This window comes from Miniopterus schreibersii (genome assembly GCF_964146895.1).
Source record: "Miniopterus schreibersii genome assembly, chromosome: 2".
Taxonomy (NCBI): domain Eukaryota; kingdom Metazoa; phylum Chordata; class Mammalia; order Chiroptera; family Miniopteridae; genus Miniopterus; species Miniopterus schreibersii.
Window position 1 is genome coordinate 35,499,219 of NC_138102.1, and position 25,274 is coordinate 35,524,492.

The following is a 25,274-nucleotide window of genomic DNA, read 5'->3' on the forward strand; positions in this document are numbered from 1 at the left end:
CACACTCCTGCAGTGGGTGGCTGCAGTTTGTGTCAAAATCTGCAGGAAGCAAAAGTGGGCCAGGGCTGGGAACTCCAGGAAGGCAAAGAAACGTGCCCGGAAGTGAGACGTCTGACACGTGGGAAGGTGTGTGTATGTGGGGGACAGTAGGGCTGTCCTAGAGGGTGGTGACTGATGAAGGGGAGAATGGCCTGCTGGTTGCATGAAGGAAGAAAGTAAGAGCTCACCACTGGGAAGGGAGAGCTTGGCAGCTGTAGGGAACTGAAAAAGAGGCTGAAAGAAATCAGGAAAAACTTGATGGTGCCTCCCAGCTCTGCTACTGTTAGGCTATGTCCTATGGTCACACTACCTGTGCTGACCTCAATTTCTACCCTCGAAATTAAAGGCCTAAAGTGGAGGGTCACTAAGGTTCTTTTTGGCAGGACAAGGATCTCTGAAATGAATCATGTTAGGAGGAAATCCTGATGAGAAAACAACACTTTTTAATTCAGGCCTCACGCTGTGACCCCTATAGTGGGGCTCTGCTTCGCATCCTCTGGGGGAGCAGGAGTGAGAAGCCTCGGCTTAGTGAGGATTTTGCCACTGGTTTGGCTTCACTTTGCTGGGTGCTATTTGAAGGCGGGAAGGAGCCCAGGAGATGGCGTATTTTGGGTCTAGTTGTTCTTCCCTGAGGCCTTGGCATGGGCGGGGCAGAGGGGGGACTTACAGTTGCCTCAGAGGTCACATATGACCACGCGGTCAGCACACACTCAGGCTGTCTTGATCCTGCCCTTGGTCAGTGAATGCAGTTGAGGACCCTGGGACTCTCTGTTGATTTTCCCAGCCTGTGCCTGGGACCAACCGGGCTCCCAGAAAGTCACCTCAACCCCCATTCTGAGTAGCCGATGTCACTGGCAAGCCTAAGAATGGGGCCTCACGGGCCAGTCCTACTTGCAGGAACAGAAGGGCTTCTCTCACTTCAAAAAAAGCACCCAACTCTTCTGAAGAAAGATGAGCAGTTAAGCAATTTTTTAAAGGGAGTGAGGTGACAAACAGTACAGCCTAGAACAAAGTTTTATTTAGTTAAGTCTAATAAAAAATACCAAAAAATTATGCACATTAAAAACTTTATTGTAAGTATTATACATGTCCAAATTTACATCAATTTGATACATTTCTGCTTATTTTGCACAACACAATTGCTGTACAATTTCCTTAAATCTTGAGTCACCTGCTTTAGATCTTTTTAGGCTCACCCACCTCGGCCTTCCCCACCTGTCTCCGTGACGGCATCCTCTGCAGTCGACTCTGCCTCGTGCCCAGATCGCAGTCAACCCCTGGGCCAGGAGAACCTGCCCATATTGCTCCAGCCTGCCCCTCTTCTCTTTGTTTTCTCTTTATGCCATTTCCACCCCAGCCTGGGTGGATAATTATGGATACTCTAAGCAAAGTTAACTCCAGATAAGTTTCATGGAGTATTCCAGAACCTAGAATCGGTAATTGACTATCATTACTTTTTAATGGAAGTGGGGAGGAGTTGGGAAAAATTCCCTGGACAGGAATGGGCTGGAACAGTGTAGGAATCAGTTCTGTTTCTCCCTCATCACCTGGGCCTGGCCTGTACTGTGGGCAGCAGACAGGTACTGCTCACCCCCTAGGAAGTGTGGCCAATGGACAGCCACTGGGGTTTGAAAACAAATTTGAGAAAAAAAATAGCGATGAAAAAAGGCCATAAGGGATAACCTGACACGTCCTTTCTGAATAGCATTTCCCCTCCTCCTTTTACTGCATTTATGACGAGATATAATGTAGGATGATGCATTATAATAAAAATAATAATATCACAATAGCAGTAATCCCCCATCTGGAGTGCTATTCAACTGCTTGCAGATGGCTGCAATTTTAATGCATTTTAAACACATTAGGAATGAGTGATGAATCTCCAAACTAAGAAAAACACCCAATAAAAAAATAAAGATAGAAAATACATGCTAATTGACTGGCAAACTTATTTTAGAGTATCGAAACTTATTTTCGATACTTAAACAGTAACGATCTTGGAATTAGGGAGGGAGCAGTGGGATCCACCCTTTGCCCAAGAGCCATGGAGAACATCAGCCGGAGCGCAGGGTCCTCGCGCTGATGCTGTAGCAGGACGGAGCCCACTGTGGTCAGTGGCTCGCCAGTCCCAGTGTTGTCTGCGGGACCGTCAGTGCTGCAACAGGAAGTTGGTAGCCACATTAAGGTCATTATTTGAAGCTCTCAGGGCTTCCAAAGCATCACCTCTGGAAAATCCCATCTCCATGAGCCGGGCAACCTGAACAGAAACAAAACGAGAAACCTGATGAGGCTGCCGGCACTCCCACTGATCCACCAGCCCCTGAATATTCTCCATGTGAAGGACAGGCTGACCGCCGCCCCCTGCAAAAAACAAAACCAAACGGAAAAAACCAACTAATTTTCATTTCAGTGTGAAATCTGATGTTCAAAACATTACAATAGGCACAACGTTTTAAAGTGCTTACTACATAGAGCCAACAGATAGGCACCATCTCATTCAGTCTTCCTTTTAGAGATGAAGGATGGGTTGCCCAAGGTCAAGTGACTCGCAAGAGTGAGCAGGGGGTGGCCGGGCTCGTGGGGCTGGAGAACATGTCTGAGGAAGCAGCCGCATGCTCACCTGCCTCACACTCCTTCAGTGCCTGATCCGATTCCTGAGGATGAACTGATCCAGGTGCACTTCCTTACGCATCTGGATAACTGTTTAACTGAAGATTTATTCCTGATGCTGGCAGGCACCGACCACAAAATGCCCTTCAGTTCTCGGCGCCACAGCCGGAGCACGCCCATGGGTGCCCACACTACTTCAGTGTTTCACGGTAGTCACACTGGCTGCTAAGTCCCGGCTGGGCTCTAGGGCAGCAGCAGCCATGTGTGAAGTGGGGCGATGCAGGGGCAGAGCCTCAAGAGGAGGTAAAGCCACAAGGGTAGGGAGGACGAGGCTTGCATTTTTTTGACCACAAATCCTGACTCTGTGAATATAGAGGTTTCCTGTGCTTTTATATACAGGCAGTCTCCAATGTCAAAAGTGGCTGAGATACTAAAGCTTATTTGTAACCTATTTTCTCATTTAAAAATGTATGGTAAAAATATACTACATTTGCAGTAACGGTGGAAAATGGTACTCTTATGAAAGTTGAGATTTTCACCAATGTGTTGGTTAAAGAGGCTTCCATGGGCTGACTGAGAATTTAGTCACCATTTGTAATCTGTCCTGTAGAAAACTATGTGCTAGGTGCTGCCCCGTGGAAAGAGAATGCCTGATACTGCCCCCCTTCCCTCTCCTTCCCCTTCTTGGGGGAGTGAAGGTGCGTGTGGGAGTGTGGGGTGGGTTGGGGGGTGGCTGGAGGAGAGGGCAGGGCGTGGGAGGGGCCTAAGTGGTGCGAGGAGAGGAGGAAGGTGCAGAGCCCAGTGGGCAGCTGGCAGGGGAGGGCATGTGAGCCTGCGTGCGTGCGTGCGTGCGTGCGTGTGTGTGTGTGTGTGTGTGTAACTTCTTGGGGGCCACCCAGGTCCAGGCCCCTGGACCCACATTCCTCAAGAAGCCTTAGGGAAAGGCCAACCCAGTTGGGAGGGCATACAGGGGATGCCTCTCAGAAGCTGGAGTTCTAGCTGGTGTTTTTTAAAATGAGACTGTGGCCCCTCACTGGTGAGTCGTGAAGACCGGGGTAAAACTGGTTAAAGGTTGCATGCAGTGAGGGTCTTCCTTCCATAAGTTTCATTTCGGCTCTTTTTCACCCCCCCCCCCCACACACACGTAAGCAGCATGCAGCATTTCCCACTGTGGGCCGTGCTCAGGAGCCTTTCACAGCTGTTTTCTGAAGGCCGGTGTCTGCAGGCCACGTCCAGCTCAGCTCCCCAGGTCCACCAATAGTGTGGACAGGACAGAATGGCAGGGATCCCCTAATTTCACTTCCCACTCAAGGAAAGAAGCTCCTCCCCCAGAGTATCAGGAACATTTTTCACTCACTGGCCTGGATGTGGAGTTTCTCCCCAAACAGAGCAGAATCTGCTGCTCACTAGTTGCCATCAGTGGGATGGCAAAAATCCTAAATTTTCCCTTTGAAGTAACAGAAAGCAGCCCTATTTCCTTCTCTGTGGGCAGCACTTTGAGTGTCTGAAGGCTGCCCTCCCCCTCCCCTCAGCCCCTGCGCCTCCCTAGGCCAGCACCCACTCCTGGTCTGCCCCGGGCCATGCAGCACTGTCTCCCACCTTCACTGGAGGGTCTTCCCAGTGCCTGTGGCCTGTTGACTTCTCTTCATCCATGTCTCCCAGACTGGGAGGAACCCCAGAGGAGAAGTCTCATGGCCCCATTGTCCGCTGTCCTGTCCTCCTTATGGCTGTGACTGTTACCCGTATTTATAGGGTTGGCTGCTTCTCCCTACCACTGTACTTATAAGCCTTCTTAGAAGAGCCCTGGCTGCTTCTGTTCTTTCCTGTGTTTCAGCATCCAGCACTTCCCAGCCCAGCCCTCCCCTTCAATACTTGCCCATTTATGCCATCTCAGGATGCGGTACCCAAAACTGAGTACAGTACCGTTGGCAAAAGGCAGCTGACTGCTGTCTTCCTGTGATCACAACCTTGTTACAGTAGAGGAATGCTTCAGCAGTGTGCATACACATGTGTATTTGTGTGTACACATGCCCCTTTGTGTGTAGCTACATCATATTGTGGTGGCCAGTTAAGTTGGGGCCTGCTAAAAACCCTTAGGTGTTTTCACATAAAATGTTCAAGCCAGGCTTCTCAAACCCTACCCTATAAGTTTATCCTTGATCTTCCAGGTTTAGGACTGTACACACCGCTGTTACTGAACATTCAGTAGCCAACTCAAACTACTTTCAGTTTAAATTCTGTGCCTACCATTTTAATCAGGCCCCTCAAGCTGTATCATCCCCAAATTTGATGAACAAACCTCTACAATGCCATTCAAGTTATAGTTGATGAAAATGTCAAGCAGGTAAGATCAAAGATAGAGCCCAGAACTCACTAGAGAACCCCCTTTCCATCAGAGGGGCTAATCAACATCTTGGTGGAGATTTTCAACCAGTTCCGATCCCACTTCATATTACTATCCATTGTGCACGTCACCAACATCTCTCTTAAGGTGAGTAGATATTGTTAAATGTCTTGGTGACATCCTGTGTCAACAGGATCAGTTTGGTGCCTTCAGACCACAACACTCTCTCTTAACGCTCACAAGTTCCCGGTTTGATCATCTATTTTAGGCTTCTGCCAGACATGAAACATCATTTTGCCATTCAATTCTCAGAACCCACACTTTTCCCTTTCCTTGGGGGCATTTCAGATGGAGTATTACCCACCTCACTTTCTCCACCCTGATCAGGAATTGTGTTGAATGCATGTCACTGGGAAGAAACCACCTCACTGATTTAGGCACTCTTACTAGGTTATATCCACTCCTGGATTGTAATAACCTTGTATGATATTTATTCCAATTGCTTTGGTTAAGGACTATCTTTAGTGGAGTCAACGAAGCCCTGTGAGGAGGTGGGCTGCTCCACCCGCCCTCTCTCTGTTGCCCACAAACACCACACCAGGCAAGACTTGGCTATTCTTAATGACTTTGAACAGTGTGGCAAACTCTATATTCTCACCGCTTTGTCACCTTTAGTACTAAGGATGGGCTGTTTCTTTGCACCTAGCTAGCAGGAACAAATCTATTTTTTTGGTAAATCATGATTTAAAACTGGCAGCTAATCCAGAAGCTGCTGCTGCTGGGCTGACCACACAGCCACACGGGCCCAGGACTTCGGTACTGGCCCTCGGGTCTGGGCTGGTGAGGTGTGTCCTAGGGCGGGTGAGTGATGGGCAGTGTGAGGAGATAACTTTCTCTGCTTGTGAGGCTTCTCCTAAGCTCATTCTTTCTCTCACACTAACAACCACATGTGCAACATCGCTGGCTTGGACACCTGAGCCAGGCTCTTCACAGGTCTTTCAAACACTTTCAGAGTCTTTGCTGTTAGGAGCTTGCAGAGGGGGCTGCTTGCTCTGAAGGCTGGCACTCACACCCTTTAACCAAAGCTGGCTTCGGAGCCTTCTGAGTTTTCTAGGCGTGAGAAGAGAGTGTGGTTAGAAAATTTTATTGCTGATCCTGTGACCAGATGAAGAAACTTATGAAGTAGAAATAGTGTTAACATGGTTTTTCTTTTCAAACACTGAACAATTACACTAAGAAAGTTTTTCCTAGTATCCAAAGCTGTAAACATCCACGGAAAAATGAAATTGCACATTTGGGCTTGGGGATGGGGATAATAATTAGCCAGAAAAAGAGAAGTAACGAAAGAGCGATTCCGAGGGTGTTTTCTAACTGCTCTAGCCTGCAGGGCCGTGCATTCTGCTGCCGCCCTTCTTTGGGTGGTTCAACGGTTCACAGAGCAGATGACGAGGACCGGGGCATAACCCAGCAGCACAGAACGGCACCTGCAGCTCTCTTGGGTGGATACTAACATTACTGTTGCGGACTTCAAGTTTATCTATGCTGAGAGGCTCATCTTGCCCAATCCTTGTGCAATTCGTTACTGTCTCTGAGAAATGCTTAGCACGAGTTCCTGTGCTCACACAGCAGAAAGAGAACATCAAGGCCCATGCAGACCTGTGGTCAGGTAGGCAAAATATAGACAAGATTCCAGAAGTTTACAGTTCCTTAACATAAAAACACAGGGTAGACTGGCAGCTGTTTAGAGCTGACCCAAGTGTGACAGGATCATCCCAGCCACCGCTTTTGGCAGGTGGGGACCCAGTCAGTGGCAGAGGGAGCCCAAGCTCTGAGTCAGGCTCCAGGTGGCCTTGTATTCACTGTGTGACCCCAGCTAGGGGACTAATGCCTCAGCTCTCAGATTTCTCACAGTTTTGAGGATAAGAGATACATGCGTGAAAGGCCTAGAACAGTGCACGTAGCAGGTGCTCAGTAAGCATTACTTCTCTGATAATTATTATTCTACTGGGCGGGGATTGGGCTGGGTGTGTGAAGAGCTCTCCCTGTGAACCTCTCAGGCCTCTCAGTTCAGAGACTGACAAAACCGACAGCGTGACAAAACTGCCCTTGGGTTTTGTTTTCGGCATTCACTTTAACTACTTCCACTTCACTAGTTTTATATCCTTTGTTGGTCAAAGAACTGATGTGTCTTTTACACACGATCAAACATGGGCTCTTTCTCAGAGCGGTCATGGCTGGGAGGAAGTCTCAGAGGAGAAAAGCCACCCCTCTGGGCCCATGCTCCCTCAGTGATAAGGACCTACTTAAGCGTTGGCTCCACAGCTAAGTACACCCACATGTACACGAACCACCATGGCTAAATACAGCCACGCTTCAAAGCAAGTGCACGTGAATTCTGCTACCTATCTCTAGGGCTTAAACAGCATAAAAAAGAATTGGCCTAAGAAAACTAATGTGATGAGAATGAACAAAGTCAGAAAGGGAAAAACCTTTTTAAAAGGTGAGCATAACATTCTAACAAAAAGCCCATATTATTTGAGTGACTCTTGGAAACAACTTATTTTATATCTGTATAAATTCTAGGAAATACTAAATTCTGATAATTATACATATAATGGTATTTGTAGATATTCAGTTTACCTCCCTCCTCACCCAAAGCATATATATTATTAAATATGTTAAATCACAGTGAAAACCTAATCTGTTTTTTCTGCAGGTTGTTTCCTGTCATCTTAGTTCTGCTATTGTAATGAGAACCATCTGCTACTTACCTGATCAGATCTAACATCCAAGGGAAGAGAAAGTTTCAATGTAAAATCTCTTGATATTATTTGACCAGAAGATAAAAATACATCCTGATGAGTTTAAATAAAGCTGTGAAAGTATAGGAATGTCATTAATTCAAAGAATATCTACAGACTATTTCTGCTGCTTTAAGACTTGCGCTAAGTAACCGCAGTTGGTTGGGTTTAGTGACTTTCAGGCTGTTTCCCTGGCAGAGCGTGAGCTCAGTAAGGGCTGGTACCACACTTGCCTGGTTTCCCACCCAACAGAGTGGCACAGAGAAGGTGCTTGGCCATCGGTCAGAGAAGGAGTGTATGTTTAGTGATGTACGTTCTTTAAGGAACTGACAGTTGTTGGGGGAAGATGACCAATAAATGTCTTGGGGAAAAATGAGAAAGCTAGTAAAACACTTAGAGTTCTGGAGAAGACGGGAAGATAGGGACACTTTCTGATTTAAGCAAGTCAAGAGCAAGGCGAACGCACATCTCCATCCGCACTGACTGGTGGGGTTTGCAGAAGTCTTGTACATAAGCCCTGGAAGCTGGTTTTCTTTTTTTTGTAATGCAAGTGCCTGACTTATGCTTTGTGTGCCTAGGCATCTACTTCATTGATGGCTATCTGGAATAACTGCACTGCCGGCCACATGACTAGATAAAGAGCCAGGCTGCCTGCCCCCAACGAAGCTCCTTTGTTTCAGAGATCTTGGTTGATTTCAATTATTGACCATTTGGGCCACTTGTTTTTTCTCTCCCACACTATTTAAATTCCCACTCTTATGTCTTAAATTCACCAATAAAGAGTGAGCCTGTAAAGCCCTAGGCCCCCACCCTTGACTACAATAAAAACAGAACCCCAGGGCCCATGAGAGCCCTTCTTTCCTTCAAACCCCCCCCCCCCCCCCCCCCCGCCTCTCCAGAGGCCTCTTGCTCTCTACTGTGGACCTGGTTGGGTGGCCCAAGGTGTGCTGTGTAATTTCTGGGTCTTGGAAGTAATAAGCTTTTATTTTTTCAAAGTTTCCTGACAATTATCGCTGAGATGAGACCAGCACAGAACAAGTCTGTTTGGAAAACCTTAAAAATGCCCCACAGGAATTTTCTAAAAAGCATGTCTGTCCACATTCCTTCTCTTTCAGAGCACAGCAAGCATCTTCCTCTTTTGCTTGTGCCTCACAGAAAGTTTCTCTCTAAACATTCTCACCACAAAACAGCAGAATAGAGTTCATCTTGGTTTCTAGTCTAAAAACCTAAATGACCCTGTTCTCTAACTGCTTTTAGAAACCAGGTATAGTTGGGTTAATAGCCAAAAAGAGTGTTAATGCTTTTCCTGTCTTCCACATCAACTTATTTCCCCGAGTAACATCTCCAATGCCTGTTTCTCTCACTGAAAACTTGACTTCTTGGAGGCAAGGATCAGAGCTAATTAGACTGAAGAGGTAGTAAGGAGAGGCTGGTACTGAGATTGATTCCAGCTTAGCCTTATCACTGGGATGGAAACACATCAGTGAACGCTCCCTCCTAGTGACCTTGACTCTATCAGCTGCTCTCACTGAGGAACCCCCAGCAGTTCCTGAGGCCCCGGTGCCATAGCCCCCAGTCCAAGGCGTGGGAACCTGGACTGGAACAAGTAGGCACACACGGTAGGAGAGCACTGTCACTGTCATCTGACACTGTTCCAAAGAACAAGGTGGGATATATTCTTCCTATAATACGCTTTTTGAAAAGAGACCACGCTCAATGAGAAAAGAAACCTATAGAGCTGGAGATAAATCCGTATTAGTTTTTGTTTCCTTTTTTTTTTTTTTTTTTTAAAAGAAGAACATCCTCTGTGACTGGGACATGTATTTCTTACCATCTCAAGACGATTCCCACTTTGACATCCTATTTGCAAATCAACTCCTCTTTGAGACAAGTGAAACCAAACAGTCATTCCAGTGAGATTCACAGCAATTCCTCTCAGTGAAATACTCCTCTGCTTGTTTTGTTCAAACAAGACTGTGGTTTTTTTTAACTTCCCTTTAGCTAAGGGAGTGAAAAACAAATGTTTTCTTTGGTTCTTACTTCCCAAATTTTGACTCTTGCAGAAAGTGAAGCCCACCTGGAAGGTGGCCCCAACCCAACCCCATGCTGGGTTGCCCATTTGTGGCAGGCACCTCCTCGGGGACACCTTCGCACGGTGCCAGGGGGAGCTACGGGAGATGTGGCTCGCCCTTCCCTCCCCTCCAATGAACTATTATTGTTACCTATCAGGGCTCACCTCCTCTCCTGCGACACCACTGACCCAAGCTCACTGTTAGATCTCTGCAGGTCAGTGCAGCTCTTCCCCATCACCTGACCACTCCTCCTGAGAACTGCTGAGCCCCTGTGATCATACCTGTCAGCTGAGCCCACTGTTTCTGCTTTATGTTCCTGCCCGGCTACAGGCTGCTGTGGCCCCTTATCTTTGCACTCTCCTGCCTGTCTCAGGGCTTGGTACTGAGAAGGCCCTTGCAGCAGGCTAGATGAGCGCCCTTGCTTATATCTGTCAGAGTGCCCAGCAGAGTTAGGCACCCCAAAAGTTGGTTAATTATTTGATTGCCACCCAGTGTTCTATTCTAGGACATTGAAACTTTGGTATTTTCTTAGTAAACAACACTTTCAGCCTACTAGCATTAGGGATGGAGAGGTCTGACACAGCACCCTTCTCTAACACATTTTTAAGTCCACTGACCACACCTTCACGCTCAGCCCTGCTCTATCTGCTGCTGGGCACCGTCTATGCATCAGGCTCTGTGCTGGGTGGGACACAAGAAATGGTGTCAGCCCTCATGGAGCTCACATTTATCAGGGAAAACACACAATCTGCCAGTCACCAGACCAATACCCAACTCACTGCAGTTTTAAGTATCAGAGCAGGAGCATAAAGCACACCTCAAAACAAACACGCATTAGCGAGGAGGCTGCTTGTACAAGGTATTCTGGAGTTTAGTGGGTTCTGTGGAGACAGTGGGAACAGGACCTCATTGAGATTTAGATTCACACTAAATATATTTTGCTGTTCATCAGCTAAGATCGAAAGTGTCTTATGTGCTTTAAAGCCATTCTCTCTCACTTAAGCCAATGTACATTTCAGAGGACACAAATGGGATCCGCATGATGGGTCTCATGGATTATAAGCGTACTCGGTGGTAACAAGTCTCATCTGGGTGAGAGTTTCATAAGCGCCCACACTGTAAGGTGTTTCCTGGGCAGGGGAGGAAGAAATTACATACATGGTGATGCTTATACTATGCCCCATCTTCCACGGCTAGTTCACCCTCCAGGGAAACTTGATGACGTAATTCTCTGCTTAAAACCCTGCCTAGCATATAAAGCAGAAGTCCACACACCACCTGTCCTGCCCCTTCCCTAGGCGGTGCCTCTGTCCCCCTAGTCACTCTCCATTAACCCTCACCACCTGTGCTGCCCCAAACTGGATGCACCTGTCAGCAAACCACATCTTTACAAATGCCACTGCCCCCAACCCTCCCAGCACCTGCCATCCCCTCTCAGTTTCAATAGCACTGAGCACTCCACGTAGCTGACCAGCGTTGTCTCTGTGCCTGGCTCCGTGTACTGGGCTCTGCACCACTTGAAGGCAGAAAACTTGCCTTACTTATCTCTGTATTTCAGGAACCTAGCCCAGTGGCTGGCCACTGAAGAGCAGACAGTAGGTACTGCGGGCTAACTAAAAGGCAGGGCAGACATGAATGGAAGAGAGAAAGTCACATTTTGTAACAGGACATGTTTATCTTCCTTTCGTTAAGTTCTCAGCTTTGGCTTAGTCTTAAGTTCCTTGTCTGATTTTACCTCGGTGTCCCATTAAGCATAAACTGAAAGGTCATCTTCTAAGCTTGGGCAGGGGAGAAAGCTTGGGCAGGAGTTGAGAGAGACCAACTTGGTCTGTTTTTTTCTCCTTTGATTAAAAAAAAAAAAAAAGTGAAGGCAGTATGACAAAATTTCATTATTTGTTAATTTTGAATATGGGTATAGTAGAAAAATCTCTCATTAGAAAAAGGAAAGGGGAAATATGTGTGTATGTATACACACACACATACACACATACACATACTTTTAAGATAGTAGACATTTGATTATTAAAAAGACTTTATTGGGTGGCACCTGAATTTGGCATATTCTTAAAAGGGGGTGGAACAGCATCTGCAAGGGGTGACGAGCAGGCAAAGGGGCTGGGGTCTGCTCACTGAAAAATAGTAGGAGTGGACTGAGAAGAACTAAAAATCCAGACACTGAACAATAGCAAAAGGACAAAAAGTGACAAAAAATTTCTGTGGTTGTATATTAGGCTATTACTAGATTTAATAAGGGATGCACATTCTTTCTTAGAATAGTCTTCATTTGAAAAACAGATGAACTACCTTTCCCATCTTACACATCTCACTAAAATTCCTGAAGTATTTATTTACATCATAAAAATATCAAATAATCATTTCTATTTTTCTTGGTTTAGAAAATTACCAAATTTCTTAATGCATTAAAATTGCATGACTCTGATATTAAAGTAAACATAGCACATTTAATTGAAAAATTAAGCATAAGTATGTTTTGTTAATTCAAGCTATCTTAATGTTACCAACAAATATTATTTTAGATAAAGTCTAGCCTCAACAAACTAACTGAGATTACATTAACTATACATTTCTAAATGTTGATTATAAATGTCTTAAGGGCAAAACCAACATCTTTTATCTTTTACAGTCTCTCTGGCACCTGTTACAAGAACTACCAAGAGTCTACAGAATAAATGCCTGGGAGGACTGTGTCTTCAGCAATGACGGTCTATAATGGCCATTTCAGGATAGTCAAGAAACACAAAAAACAAGATTTAGAAAGTCAATGAATAAGGAAGCATATGCTAAAAACAACCTTTCATGTAGTTACATTTTTTCTTAGGAAGAAGCAAATGGTGTTTTAAACTGATACTGACAACAGGTTAACCTCGCTGTTGTCATTCTGGGAGGGATCAAGGAAAATGATTCATTAAAGAACCTTAAAGACTTCAGTTCCACACAGTCTCCTGTTATCACTTTTTGACACTTTTTTTTACAAAGTGACAAAATTAAGAACTGTTTCACCTTTAAATACCTCATATCGTTAACGGCTGCCTTGCGAAGAATGGAACTTGAGGTTCTATGAAGTAAACAGTAATAGACTAGAACTCCACTTCTTTTTACTTGAATTTGAGGACATTAGCCTACTTTTTAATCTGTCACCATAAATATCTTACAAATGCTGAGTTATTGGGCTTTATTTTCTTATTGGGTGGATATAATTTTTCTAGAAACTGTCTAATGGAGGTAGGAGAGAACTATGAACTATGGCTCCTTAATCCACTTCTCAATCCCAAAGAGTTGCCGAAATGATCAGCTGGAACTGAGAAGCTGCAAGGGGGAGGGGCTGGAATGGTTTATAAGGCAGTCAATTGTTTTCTTTCAGAAGCATTTGTGGTGGCCTAATCCAGAGTAGCAGTGAGAGCCCTGCCCAGGAGCCCCACCTGAGTTCCAGAAAAAGTCAGGACACAGCTTTGCCACAGAGACTTGGGGCGGAATGGCATTTTACTCTGGGGATAGGAATGGAGGAGGTGATGACATGGATGGTGTGGCCAGCGATAAATGCTGACCTTGATTTGTTTTCATAAGATAGCATCATATAAACAGCAAGTGCTGGTGAGGGTGTGGAGAAAAGGAAATCCTCATGCACTGTTGGTGGGAATATAGACTGGTGCAGCTACTGTGGAAAGCAGTATGCAGTTTCCTCAAAAAATTAAAAATGGAACTGCCTTATGACCCAGTGATCCCACTTCTGGGAATGTATCTTAAGAAACCCAAAACACCAATGAGGAAGAATATATGCACCCTATGTTCATAGCAGTGTTATTTATAATAGCCAAGATCTGGAAACAGCCCAAGTGCCCATCAGTAGATGAGTGGATGAAAAAACTGTGGTACGTTTACACAATGGAATACTACAAGGTTGTAAAAAAGAAGGAGATCTTACTCTTTGTGACAGTATGGATGGAACTGGAGAGTATTATCCTAAGTGAAATAAGCCAGTCAGAGAAAGACAAATACCATATGATCTCACTAATATGTAGAATCTAATAAAAAAATAAACTGATGAACAAAATGGAACCAGAAGCATGGATACATGAAAGAGACTGGTGGGTGCCAGAGGGAAGAGGGAAGAGGGGAGAGGGGAGAGGGGGGTGGGGCGTGACAAGATAAAGAAGGTGAAGAGATTAGCTAAAGAACATACATGCATACCCCATGGACAGACATAAGTGTGGTGAAAGCCAAGGGAGGGGGAGGTGGGAGTGGGTGGAGATGGGCAAAGAGGGGGAGAACGGGGGATATCTGTGATAGTGTCAACATTAATTTTTTTTTTTTTTTAAAAGAGAAAGCATTGTATGTGGAAGGAAATGTACAAGTGTTTTTATTGTAATGCTCTAAACTTACATTTTTATAGATTAAAAAAAACAAACCTCTAATTTGAAATAATTTCAAACTTACAGAAAATTTTCAATAATAGGGCCGAAAACCTAATTACTCTTCATCCAGACTTAGGAAGTTATTTTGCCACTGTTATTTTCTCTCTGTCTCTACACATATGGTCACACTTGTGTTTCCTGAGCCATCTGAGACTAAGTTGCACATATCATGTCCCTTGACCCCTTAGTACTTCAGTGTGTATTTTATTTTCTAAGAACAAGAATATTCTTTTTCCTAACCACAGCCAGTATATATACCAAATTCTAGAAATTTAACATTAATAGAAAACTGTTAACTAATCTACAGTCCAATTTCATCAGCTGACTCTAGAGTGTCCTTTCATCTCCCACCCCCAACCCCTAATTTTCCAGCACAAAATCCATTCAGGATCATGTATGACATTTAGTTAGCATGCCTCTCTGGTCTCCTTCAATCTGTAACAGTTTGTGGCATTGGTATTGCTGAAGAACACAGGCCAGGTATTTATGGAATGTCTCTTAGACTGGGACATTGCTTTTCCTTTATGAACACAGTTACGAATTTTTTATTGCAACACACGACTGATGTATCCTTTCCAGGGCATGCCCACAAAATGCTCTTTGTTCCCTTATTGGTAATGTTAATTCTGATAAGGTAGTTAAGCTGGTGTCCCATTTCTTCACTGCATAGTTACTATTTTCTTTTGTAATTAATAAGTAACTTGTGGGGAGAGATTTGAGATTATATAAGTAGCCTGTTCTTACATTGATGATTATTCCTTGAATAGACTTTAATTCTGATAGTTACAAAACTGTGATTTTCCAATAGCATTATTCTTTCTATATTTATTACTTTACATTCTACTGAAAGGAAAAGCATTTTCCTAACCCTTGCAGATGTATGTATTTATATAAATATTTATCTATTAATATCAGTATGAACTCATGGACCCCCCTGCCCCACCTGAGAATGGATTATATTATAGTGCTATCCTTATCTATTGTGATGCTCAAACCTGATGTCTCAGGTTTGACCAGTGGGACCCCCTTAGGCTGGCTCCAGTATTGTTGTGGCATGGCCCTCAGTTATGGAGCACTTCCTTAGTTCTAAGCGTAAGGTGGTCTAGGTCATCTTGCACCTTCCTTACTCTGGGCCTGGACCCACAATTTCTCTAATAAGGCTGGGTGCCATTTGTGGGCAGAAGGATTTAGAAACCAGATCTGGGCACTGAGTGTGCTCAATGCTCCTGGGATGCCACTGCTTCTGATTCCTTTAGCTGACAGCGCTAAGATACATGTACATATGCTGATATCTCTAATTCCAATCCAGCCCACAGGGTTTTGTTGTCTTCCCCTGCTCTGTTGTTTATTTTTCTTCTTCAACAGTAAGATCAACTTACTTCCTCATTTGCTCAAATCCACAACACTTACAACATAATTTCAGAATTGCTGTACATATGCCACTATGAAAAATAAATCTATGAAGAATTTAAGATTTCTTTGTAGTTTTTTTTGTTTTAGATAGAGGACATATTACATTCAAAAGTTACTGAAATTAATTTTCCCTCCCTCCCCTGTGATTACATTATTCAAAATACAGTGGATTCATTTGTTTCTTTTTAGTTTTACTGTTGTCCCTATCAACTTGCATTTTGAATATGTAAAATATTAACGATTTCTAAAATCAAAACCATACAAAAGGGATTCTCAGAAAAGCACCACTCCCTCCCCATCCATCGCCTTCTTCTCTCCTTTCCCTTGTAGGGAACCAATACAATAGTTTCTTGTATATATGAAGCATTATAGATTTTAAAATAAATGACTATAATGTACTTGTTTTTAAATCATGTCTTCCTCAAACTCATAAGACCCACAATAGCCAATAAAGGCCCAAAGTGTCTATCATTGCTACAGGTGGCAGTTTACGGCTATCAAAAATCTCTGTATTTAGATGCTCAGTTTCTTCCGAGTTTTGTTCACCAAAACTGCCTGAAGTTTGAAGCATTAGTTTGGGATAAGTACCAGGTGTTACTGATTACCTGTTCCTCAGAAACCTCTAGAGGAGGGGATGCTTGTTGTTCAGATCGCCGACCATCCTGATAGTTTATATTTTGTCGCTGGCGTAACGGAGGGAAAAGACGATTCCAGTTGATCATCCCTCCCTAAAAACAGACCAATATACAATGATCAGACACAGAAGGAGCAAAATTGTCATAATGCTTGGCAGAGCTTTCTCTTGCAATGCTGTCACATCTATAGACCGAGAAATAAAGTCATACTGATCTGCTGTATGCAAGCAATCCAAACCCGAAAGTATTGCACCACCCTTCAATCAATAGGATAAAATTGGTAGAATGCAGTGGGGACACAGAGAGAAAAGAAGGTAATGAGTCCTGCCAAAGTTATTTGTGCAATCTGTCTCTGAAAGGCAGAGAAGTTCCTAACTTCAGCCCCACTGTGTCCCTTCTGACTCTGTCCCATCTGCTGTCCCACGTCTGCTGACTCCGAGGACTTCAGGGACTTTCCAGGTGTGACAGAAAAGAAGGTATATTCACTGCAGGCAACCAGAAACCTGGGACTTCCTTCAGCAGATCTTGAAAATGCTCCTCTTCCCTCTATTTCTCTTTCAGCTCCTTTTCCTTTTATTTAAGTGCATTCTGAGCATGCTCAATGGAGGGAGACCTCAGGTGGAGATAAAACCTAGGTGGAAGGACAGGCTAGAGAATGTGAAGGTAACCCTTACACATGCGGATAAGAGGTTCAGAAGTAAGGATCAGAGCTGTCCTTCTGAGTGCCTCTATGGATAAGTTAAGATAGATGGCAATGTCACTTCTTGCTATCAATGAAAAGAAAACCACTGTGTGAAGAAAAATATGCACTACATGATGCTTTTTAAAAATCCATATTTTAAGCTAAATGCCAATATTTTAATTTATCGATTTAAATATCTAGTTCTAGATTTAGGAAAAATTACAGACTAAGACAACCTGAAATTTTTCCTACTATAAATGCCTAACAAGGCTAGGTGAAATAAGTATTTCATATGTATAGCTGAACATAAAATGAAGAAATGGAGGCCTGAGGGTGCCAGAAACAAGCTCTGGAAAACTGCAACAGGAGGCAAGCAAGTTACCAAGGACAGGGGTGAAAGAGTGAGCACATCCTGCTTACAACAGAACCTTCTGGGTTGTACCACCTATTTGGGTCTGAAGAGTTAGTGACTCTGAGCTCACTATCTACTTATAGGCACGACCCTCAAATGGCACCACCCTCAGTGAAAGAGAAGATGAGAAAAAACAAACGAAAAGGCTGATCCTCCTTAGGGAGAGAGTAGGAATCATGGCCTGCCTGAGGCTTGAGAAATTTGGGGTTCAAGTTATACTACACATGTGCTCTAAGAACCCATAAAAATTGGTTCTGGGACGAAGATGGATATAAGTAAAAAGCCGACCAGAAGCAAATATAAAATTACTGTGGAGAGACATTCTCTTACTCTGGGATTACATGTGATTAACAGATAAACTCCAGTGAGGAAAGACTCAGAATCCAAAACCCATGAGGAAAGAAAACATCACAAGCAAGAGTCAGTGTGTATAATAAATAGGAGGGTTAGATCCCTAAGAACCTAAACTTGGGACAATCTGAAAACAACTATAAAATCAGAAGTTTAAAAGTGACTAAGATACAGAGGATGACTTAAAAAAATACATTATAAAATTTTTTTGAAAAAATTAGGGAAATTAAAAATAAAGATGTTATGCAAAAATTTCTGGAAAAATATTTGCAGAAATAAATTCAAATATATTAGTGATCACAATAAATACACATGGACAAACTCACCAACTCAAAGGCTGAGATTCTCAATTTTGAAATCTCTCCTACCCTCCCCCCATACCCAACAGTAGACAAACCTAAATTACAAAGACATAGACAAGATGATGTAAAGAGATGGAAAAAGAAATATCAGAAAAGTGCTAAACAAAGCAAACTGATGTCTCTATATTTATGTAAAATAAATAGACCTCAAGGGCAAAAAAGGCATTACTAGGGATAAAATCAGTAGAATACATTGATATTTATCTAGAATGCAAAAGCATCAAAATATAGAAAACCAAAATTAATAGAACTACAAGAGAATTGGAAACTTCCAGACATATATTTAATTTTAGCATATCTTGATAGATGAAGCTGACAAAAATAATAATATAGATCATAAATAATAAGTTTGTTTAAATGGATGTATATAGCCTGCACTCAATATTTAGAGAATATACATTCTTTTCCATCATACACAAAATATTTATAAAAAGTGACTGTACTAAGTCTTATATGAAATACCAAAACATAAATATCAGATTGTATTTTCTGACCACAATGCAATTAAATTAGAAATCACTATCAAAACTATAATATACAAAATAAAAAGTCACACAACTGGAAATAAAAAATGGAAAGAATGTCCCATGTGCACTTGAGGAGAATTTATATTCTGCAGCTTTGGGGTGAAATGTTCTGTAAATGTCAATTAAATCTATCTGATCTAGTGTGTCATTTAGAGTCACTGTTTCCTTGTTGATTTTTTGTCTGGAAGATCCATCCAGTAAAGTCAATGAGGTGTTCAAGTGCCCTACTGACTGTATTGCTGGCAATCTCTCCTTTAAAGTCCTCCAGAAGTGTTGTTGGGTTTTTTTTTTCCCAGCCTGTAGACAGCATATATTTGGGTCATGTTTTCTTATCCATTCAGCTACCCTATGTCTATTTATTGGAACATTTAATCTATTTACATTTAAGGTTATTATTGACGGGTACTTATCTATTGCCATTTTATTTCTTTATGCCTATGTTTCTCTTTTCCTCTATTTCAACTTCTTATTATAGCAATCCCTTTAACATTTCCTGCAATGCTGATTTAATGGTGATAAACTCCTTTAGCCTTTTTTTGGTCTGGGGAAGCTATTTCACCATCCATTTTGAATGATAGCCTTGCTGGATAGAGTAGTCTTGGTTTTAGATCCTTGCTTTTCATTACATTGAATACTTCATGCCATTTCCTTCTGGCCTGTAGAGTTTCTGATGAGAAGTCAGCTGACAGCCTTATGGGAGCTCCTTTGTAGGTAACAAATTGCTTTTCTCTTGCTGCCTTTAATATTCTCTTTATGTCTTGAATTTCTGGCATTTTAATTATGATGTGTCTGGGCATGGGCCTCTTTGAGTTCTTCTTGTTTGGGACTGTCTGTGCCTCCTGAACTTGTGTGACTTTTTCCTTGACCAGGTTCGGGAAGTTTTCTGCCATTATTTCTTCAAACAGGTTCTCTAACCCTTGCATACTTTCTACATCTTCTAGCACCCCTATGATGTGAATATTGTTATATTTCATGTTGTCCCACAGCTCCCTTAGACTGTCCTCCTGTTTTTAAATTGTTTTTTCTTTTCAGTTCTCTGATGGAGTGATTTTTTTTTTCTATACTGTATTCTAATTCACTAATCTGATCTTCAGCTTCCTGTAATCTGCTGCTCATTCCTTCCAATGCTTTTTGGCCTGGACCAAAATGTCCAGATACATACCCGGATACATACACATCTAGTAAGATGCAAACATGCATAGGCATTAGAAATGACACACCAGCTACAGGACAGTGGGAAGGGGCACGAACCTTTGAATCTGTAATATTTTGTTTCTTCAAAGGGAGTGAGAGTGAAAGAGTAGGCAAAACCAAACCAACCCCCAATTTCTCTACTACTGTGATAGTAAAAAGGTGCTTAAAAAGCAGAAAGTTACAGGAGCTCTAGGTTCTAGGATGTTTTGACACTAATCTGCTCTTTAGGGTTACATGTGAGGCTCTACAAACAGGAAACGCTTCCTTCACTTTGTCTTCTTCAAAAGCAATAACCACACATTTAAAAGAGGAAAAAGGAAACAGCTTGCATTTTGAGCAGCCGTTTTATGAAGTATCTGTTATTAGTGGCTAAAAAAGGTTTCCAAATATAATAAAATTTCTTGTGAAAAAAATGGTTAATTTTCCAACTGACAGCAGTAAGTGTTTGAAACACTTTATCAAGCAGAAATTACATAGAATAGAACTCCACCTCTAACGGCTTTGGCAGGTTTGGGAATGGGAAGATCAGGCAGTGACTACACTGAGAAGTGTCTACACCAAGAAGCTGGGGCATAAGAGCTCTCCAGTGGCTTTCAGGGGGCTCACAGCTCCCATAGGAGAGTAGGAGCAAGGTGCATGGTCTGGTCTTGCTCACATGGGGCTCATGATCTCCTGGGGAGAAGGCAAGGCATGCAGAAATAGAACAGTCAGAATGTGGTAAGATGGTATATGATAAAGGAGGAAGCTGTGTGGCATCAGGTAAAGAGCTACAAATGTTCAGAGTGGGCATCGATCAATTGCAAAGTATAAGGGTAAAACTGCACAGAGGATGGGGGCTGAGCTGACTTTTAGAGGATGAGGATGATTTAAACAATGGAGAGGAGAACCAGGCATTTTCCTCAAACTATTAAGACAGGGGACTAAGGATAGGTCAATACCTACTTCAAGGGTCAAGGCAATGCTAAGGAGTAATGATAGAGGAACAAAATGGTAGAGGAAACAATGATTGAGAGCAGTCTCCAGAGCCTGGGTTCAAATCCTATCTCTGGCACTTACTGTGTGACCTTAGGCCTTCTCTGAACCTTGGTTTTCTCATCTATAAGATGGTGATACACTTACCTCATTAGGATATGATAATAAATAAATGAATTAATGCAAGGAAAGTATTTAAAACAGAGCTTGAAAACTTCTAAAAGCTTATTATATATCAGCTATTATTGTTACCTAACATTTGCATTATGCCTTACAGTGTTTTTTCTTGTCTTCCCAACTTGACCACAGGATCCTGGAGGGCTGCAATTGGTCGATGCCCACTCTGAATGTTTCTAGTGCCCCTCAGAGCCATCTCTTCTACTTGTCCTTTAAATACTGGGGGTAAAATTTGTTCAACCCTCCCAGGTGGCCAGTACAGCTCTAAGCTCAGAGCAGCCTGGGCTGATTCCCCAGCCAAGGAGGTGTTCTGTCAAAGAGCGAAATGGAAAACAATCACAGAGTAGGCATAAGGATGTGATGGGTTAGAACAATTAACATTTTTTTTCCTAAGAGAATCCTCACCTTATTTTTAAAAAGTTGGTCACTGGAAAAGAATTCACCTCTTTATCTTTGGTAATCTGAAAGTCTTTATCAGTGTGCTAGGTTTTGAAGCATAAGGCAGGTAGGCAGGGCCACATCCACTGCACTGTCTGTGGTTGCCTGTGGACCATGTTGGGGAGATTCTGGGGGAGGGTGTGGGTTCATTAGAAATGAGTAATATTACTGTTTAGTGATACCTGCCTTAGGCACAGAGGAAGCGAGGCGGCACCTATAGAAGGAATTACTAACCCTGCTATAGATCATGGTTTTTCAATATTCTTCGCATCATGGCACATATAGTAAAAGATGTATCTGTGTGACACACAGGACAGCCAAAAATACCTGCAACTAGCATGGAAGCTTAGGCTCTTCCAGCTGCCCCAAGGGCCGAAGGGATCAATATCTCAGCCTATCTGTGACAGTGATACAGTAGTTGGGAAATTCTACCCAGACTCTAAGGAAATACCTATACCTTTAATGTGAGCAGTTTACAATGGGGATGGACCACCACGGAGTTCAGGGGCAGGAAAAAACAGAATGTTTCAGTTGCCCCAGTAAAGGGAAAATTGGCAGAATTACTGAGCGTCTAATTTAGCTGGCGGTTCCTTAAGCAATGAAGCTAGAAAGAATTATAACAACATCCCTGCCTTCTGGAAGCTCATGGTCTGATATTCTAACAAACAGTTTTTTCCTTTTTCCTCCAGGTTACCAATAGCACCCTTTGTTTGATCCAGTGCAGCTCCCTCAGCTCTCTGCCTGACCTCCAGGGGCACTGGGCCCTAGTGACCACTCCCTCCTTGACACCCCTGTCTGCACTTCTGTGTAACATACACTTTCCTGGTCTCTCAAGCCCTCTGGTGATGTCTTCTCAGTGCCCCTCAGAGCCACTTTCTTCTACCTGTCCTTTAAATACTGGTGTCCTTTAAGGCTCTGTTTAGGATGGTTTCTCTTCTCTGTCCATGTTCTGTCCCCAGGTGCTAGTGCGTCCCTAGGGCTTTAGTTACTATGCAAGTGATGCAGATGCCTAACCCCTCTCTCCAATCCAGGCACAGCACCCCAGAGTTACATAACCAACTGTTTCCTGGATACTTCTTAGATGTTTTAGAGATACCTAAAATAGAACACATCCCCCCAAAAACTCATCTTCAATCCCACATCTCTTCCAGTGTCTCCAATCTTGGGGAATGACATCAATCAACATCCATCCACTGCCTAAGCCAGATCACCAGGCTCTGTTAATTATAACTTCTAAATGTCTTTGGAATCCATCCATTTCTCTCAACCCTTTCTTGCCACCACCAAGGGTGGGGCAGCTTCAGAGTGATTTCCCTAAGATACAAAACTTATCCTGTTACTCCTCTACTTAAAAACCCTTCAATGGTTCCCCACTGCCTTTTAATTAATCTTAAAATATTTATTAATTCATTAATAGCAGTCACAAACTCATTACTTGCCAATAATGCCTTCCAAAAGAGAAAAGAGTTATGAGAAGAATGTCACTGTTTTCTATTTTTGCCAATCTCTTTAATGTCAGACTTAATAGAAGATAGTTGGATTCTCATATCTACTTTTGCATTCAGTTTGTTAGATGTTACTATGGCTTTTGACGTACAGAAAAAAAATCTAGCTACACACGGACATATAGCTGGGAAAAATAAAAGCAGAGTACATTAGGAGCCTTTTCAGGTAATTGCTAATATTCTTTGATACTACTCAAGTCCCCACTGCTTTTAGGCTGTAATCTGAATTTCATAACATGGCTTGCCAGTCCCCTGTTTACCACTCTCATAGTCTCTTTCACCACTCCCCCCCTCACATTCTAGACCCTCTCCTGGGAGCAGTCTCTGATGCCCCGAGTCTGAGGTTTGATGCTGCTTTTTCTCGCTACACTTCTCTACGGCAGCACTTAGTACATTATACTTCAATCACGTATTGGCTGGCTGGGATGTCACAGGAGGATATAAGCTCCACAAGGGCCAAGACTAACTACCTTGCCCTTGTCTGTAGACTCAGCTCCATGTGCCACCTGGCATATGTAAGTACTTAATAAATATTCGCCGAATGACTAAATGAATGGACAAATGCATAGTAAAGCATAATGCTGAGTTAAGTTCTATGGACTTTTCTTCAGCAAGGGCCTCAGAGTTAGCTGGAAGATGGGGACCTAGGTGGTAGGTTAATAATGAATGTTGGGATGGAAGGGTTGGGAGGGGCTAAAGCAAGGAGGCTCAGAGAACAAAGCACACAGCTAACACATTCGTTAAGGACACGAGGCACCATCTACCTCCAACAGGAACTAGTAGTTACAAAGAAACATTGCTGGAAGGCCCTGGGGGTGCCAGTGAAATGACAAATGGTAACTCATCATAAAGAGGGTATTTGTAACCCACTGTACTGCTTCCCAGCGCTCCTGGGAAGCTGCAGCTTGTAGTGGGAGTATGAATATGCTTAATTTCATTCACTTACCTTCTATGCGCAGTGTGCTGCACAGGGGCCACTTCTGTGACGAGCAGAGAAGTGACTAACTTCCCACGGCCCGGAAAGAGCTTAGCTGAGTTGACAAAACAAAGGTACACTAAGAACTAAACATGTGCTCACTTCACTAGCACATGGATTGAAAAACTGGAACAATACAGGGAAGATTAGCAAAAACTAAACAAAGACACTGAGGATGCCACATGTGATTAAGGACTATGTGAGGGGTATCTTATTATATTTAGAACAAATAATAAGCACTACTAATATAGAGGAAAGAGATACTACTGAAGGTGGCTGTCATCAGCAATAACTTCATGGCAAAACTGGAAAAAAAAGAAAAACAAAACAAAACAAACCCCACTGCCACTGCCACACACACTAGCAATACATTCATTCATCACTTGGATAAAAGAGAGAGGGGCAATTATGAAGCTCAGAATAAATCCTATTACATATTTGGAAAACAATTCATTGGTAATGCCTTAAAATATGAAGAAATCATCAGAGAAATGCAAATTAAAACAACAATGAGATATCACCTCACACCTGTCAGAATGACTATCATCAATAAATCAACAAACAACAAGTGCTGGTGAGGATGTGGAGAAGAGGGAACCCTAGTTCACTGCTGGTGGGAATGCAGACTGGTGCAGCCACTTGTGGGAAACAGTATGGAGGTTCCTCAAAAAATTAAAAATGGAACATGGAACAGTAATACCACTTCTGGGAATATATCTTAAGAAACCCAAAACACTAATTTGAATGAATACATGCACCCCTATGTTCACTGCAGCGTTATTTACAATAGCCAAGATTTGGAAGCAGCCCAAATACTCTTCAGTAGATGAGTGGATAAAAAAGCTGTGGTATATTTACACAATGGAATACTACTCAGCCATAAAAAGAAGGAAATCTTACTCTTTGCAACAGGCATGAATGGACTTGGAGAGCATTATGCTAAGTGAAATAAGCCAGTCAGAGAAAGATAAGTGCTATATGATATCACTCATACCTGGAAACGAATAAACAAAATAAACTAACAAACAAAATAGAAACAGACTCACAGATAGAGAACAGACTGACAGCTGTCAGATGGGAGGGGGGTTTTGGGGCTGGGTGAAAAAGGTGAAGGAATTAAGAAAAACAACAACTCATAAACAAAGACAAAAGTATGGTGATTACCAGAAGGAAAAGGTGGGTGGGGGGAGGTATAAGAGGGTAAAGGGGGATAAATGGTGATGGAAGGAGACTTGACTTGGGGTAGTGAAAACATAATACAATATACAGATGATATATTATAGACTTGAACACCTGAAACCTATGTAATTTTATTAACCAATGTCACCCCA

General features: G+C 42.8%; 1 protein-coding gene across 1 annotated transcript in view; it reads right to left on the reverse strand.

The window, feature by feature from the left end:
- Positions 1-1,037: 1,037 nt before the first annotated feature.
- Positions 1,038-25,274, reverse strand: part of UBAC2 (UBA domain containing 2) — a 164,229-nt gene continuing 139,992 nt past the window's right edge. Inside the window, exons 8-9 of the mRNA XM_081130832.1 lie at positions 16,318-16,440; positions 1,038-2,296 (exon numbers count right to left, since the gene is read on the reverse strand). Of these exons, the coding sequence (XP_080986958.1) occupies positions 2,189-2,296; positions 16,318-16,440 (231 nt within the window). The 3' untranslated portion in view covers positions 1,038-2,188. The remainder of the gene's footprint in view (positions 2,297-16,317; positions 16,441-25,274) is intronic.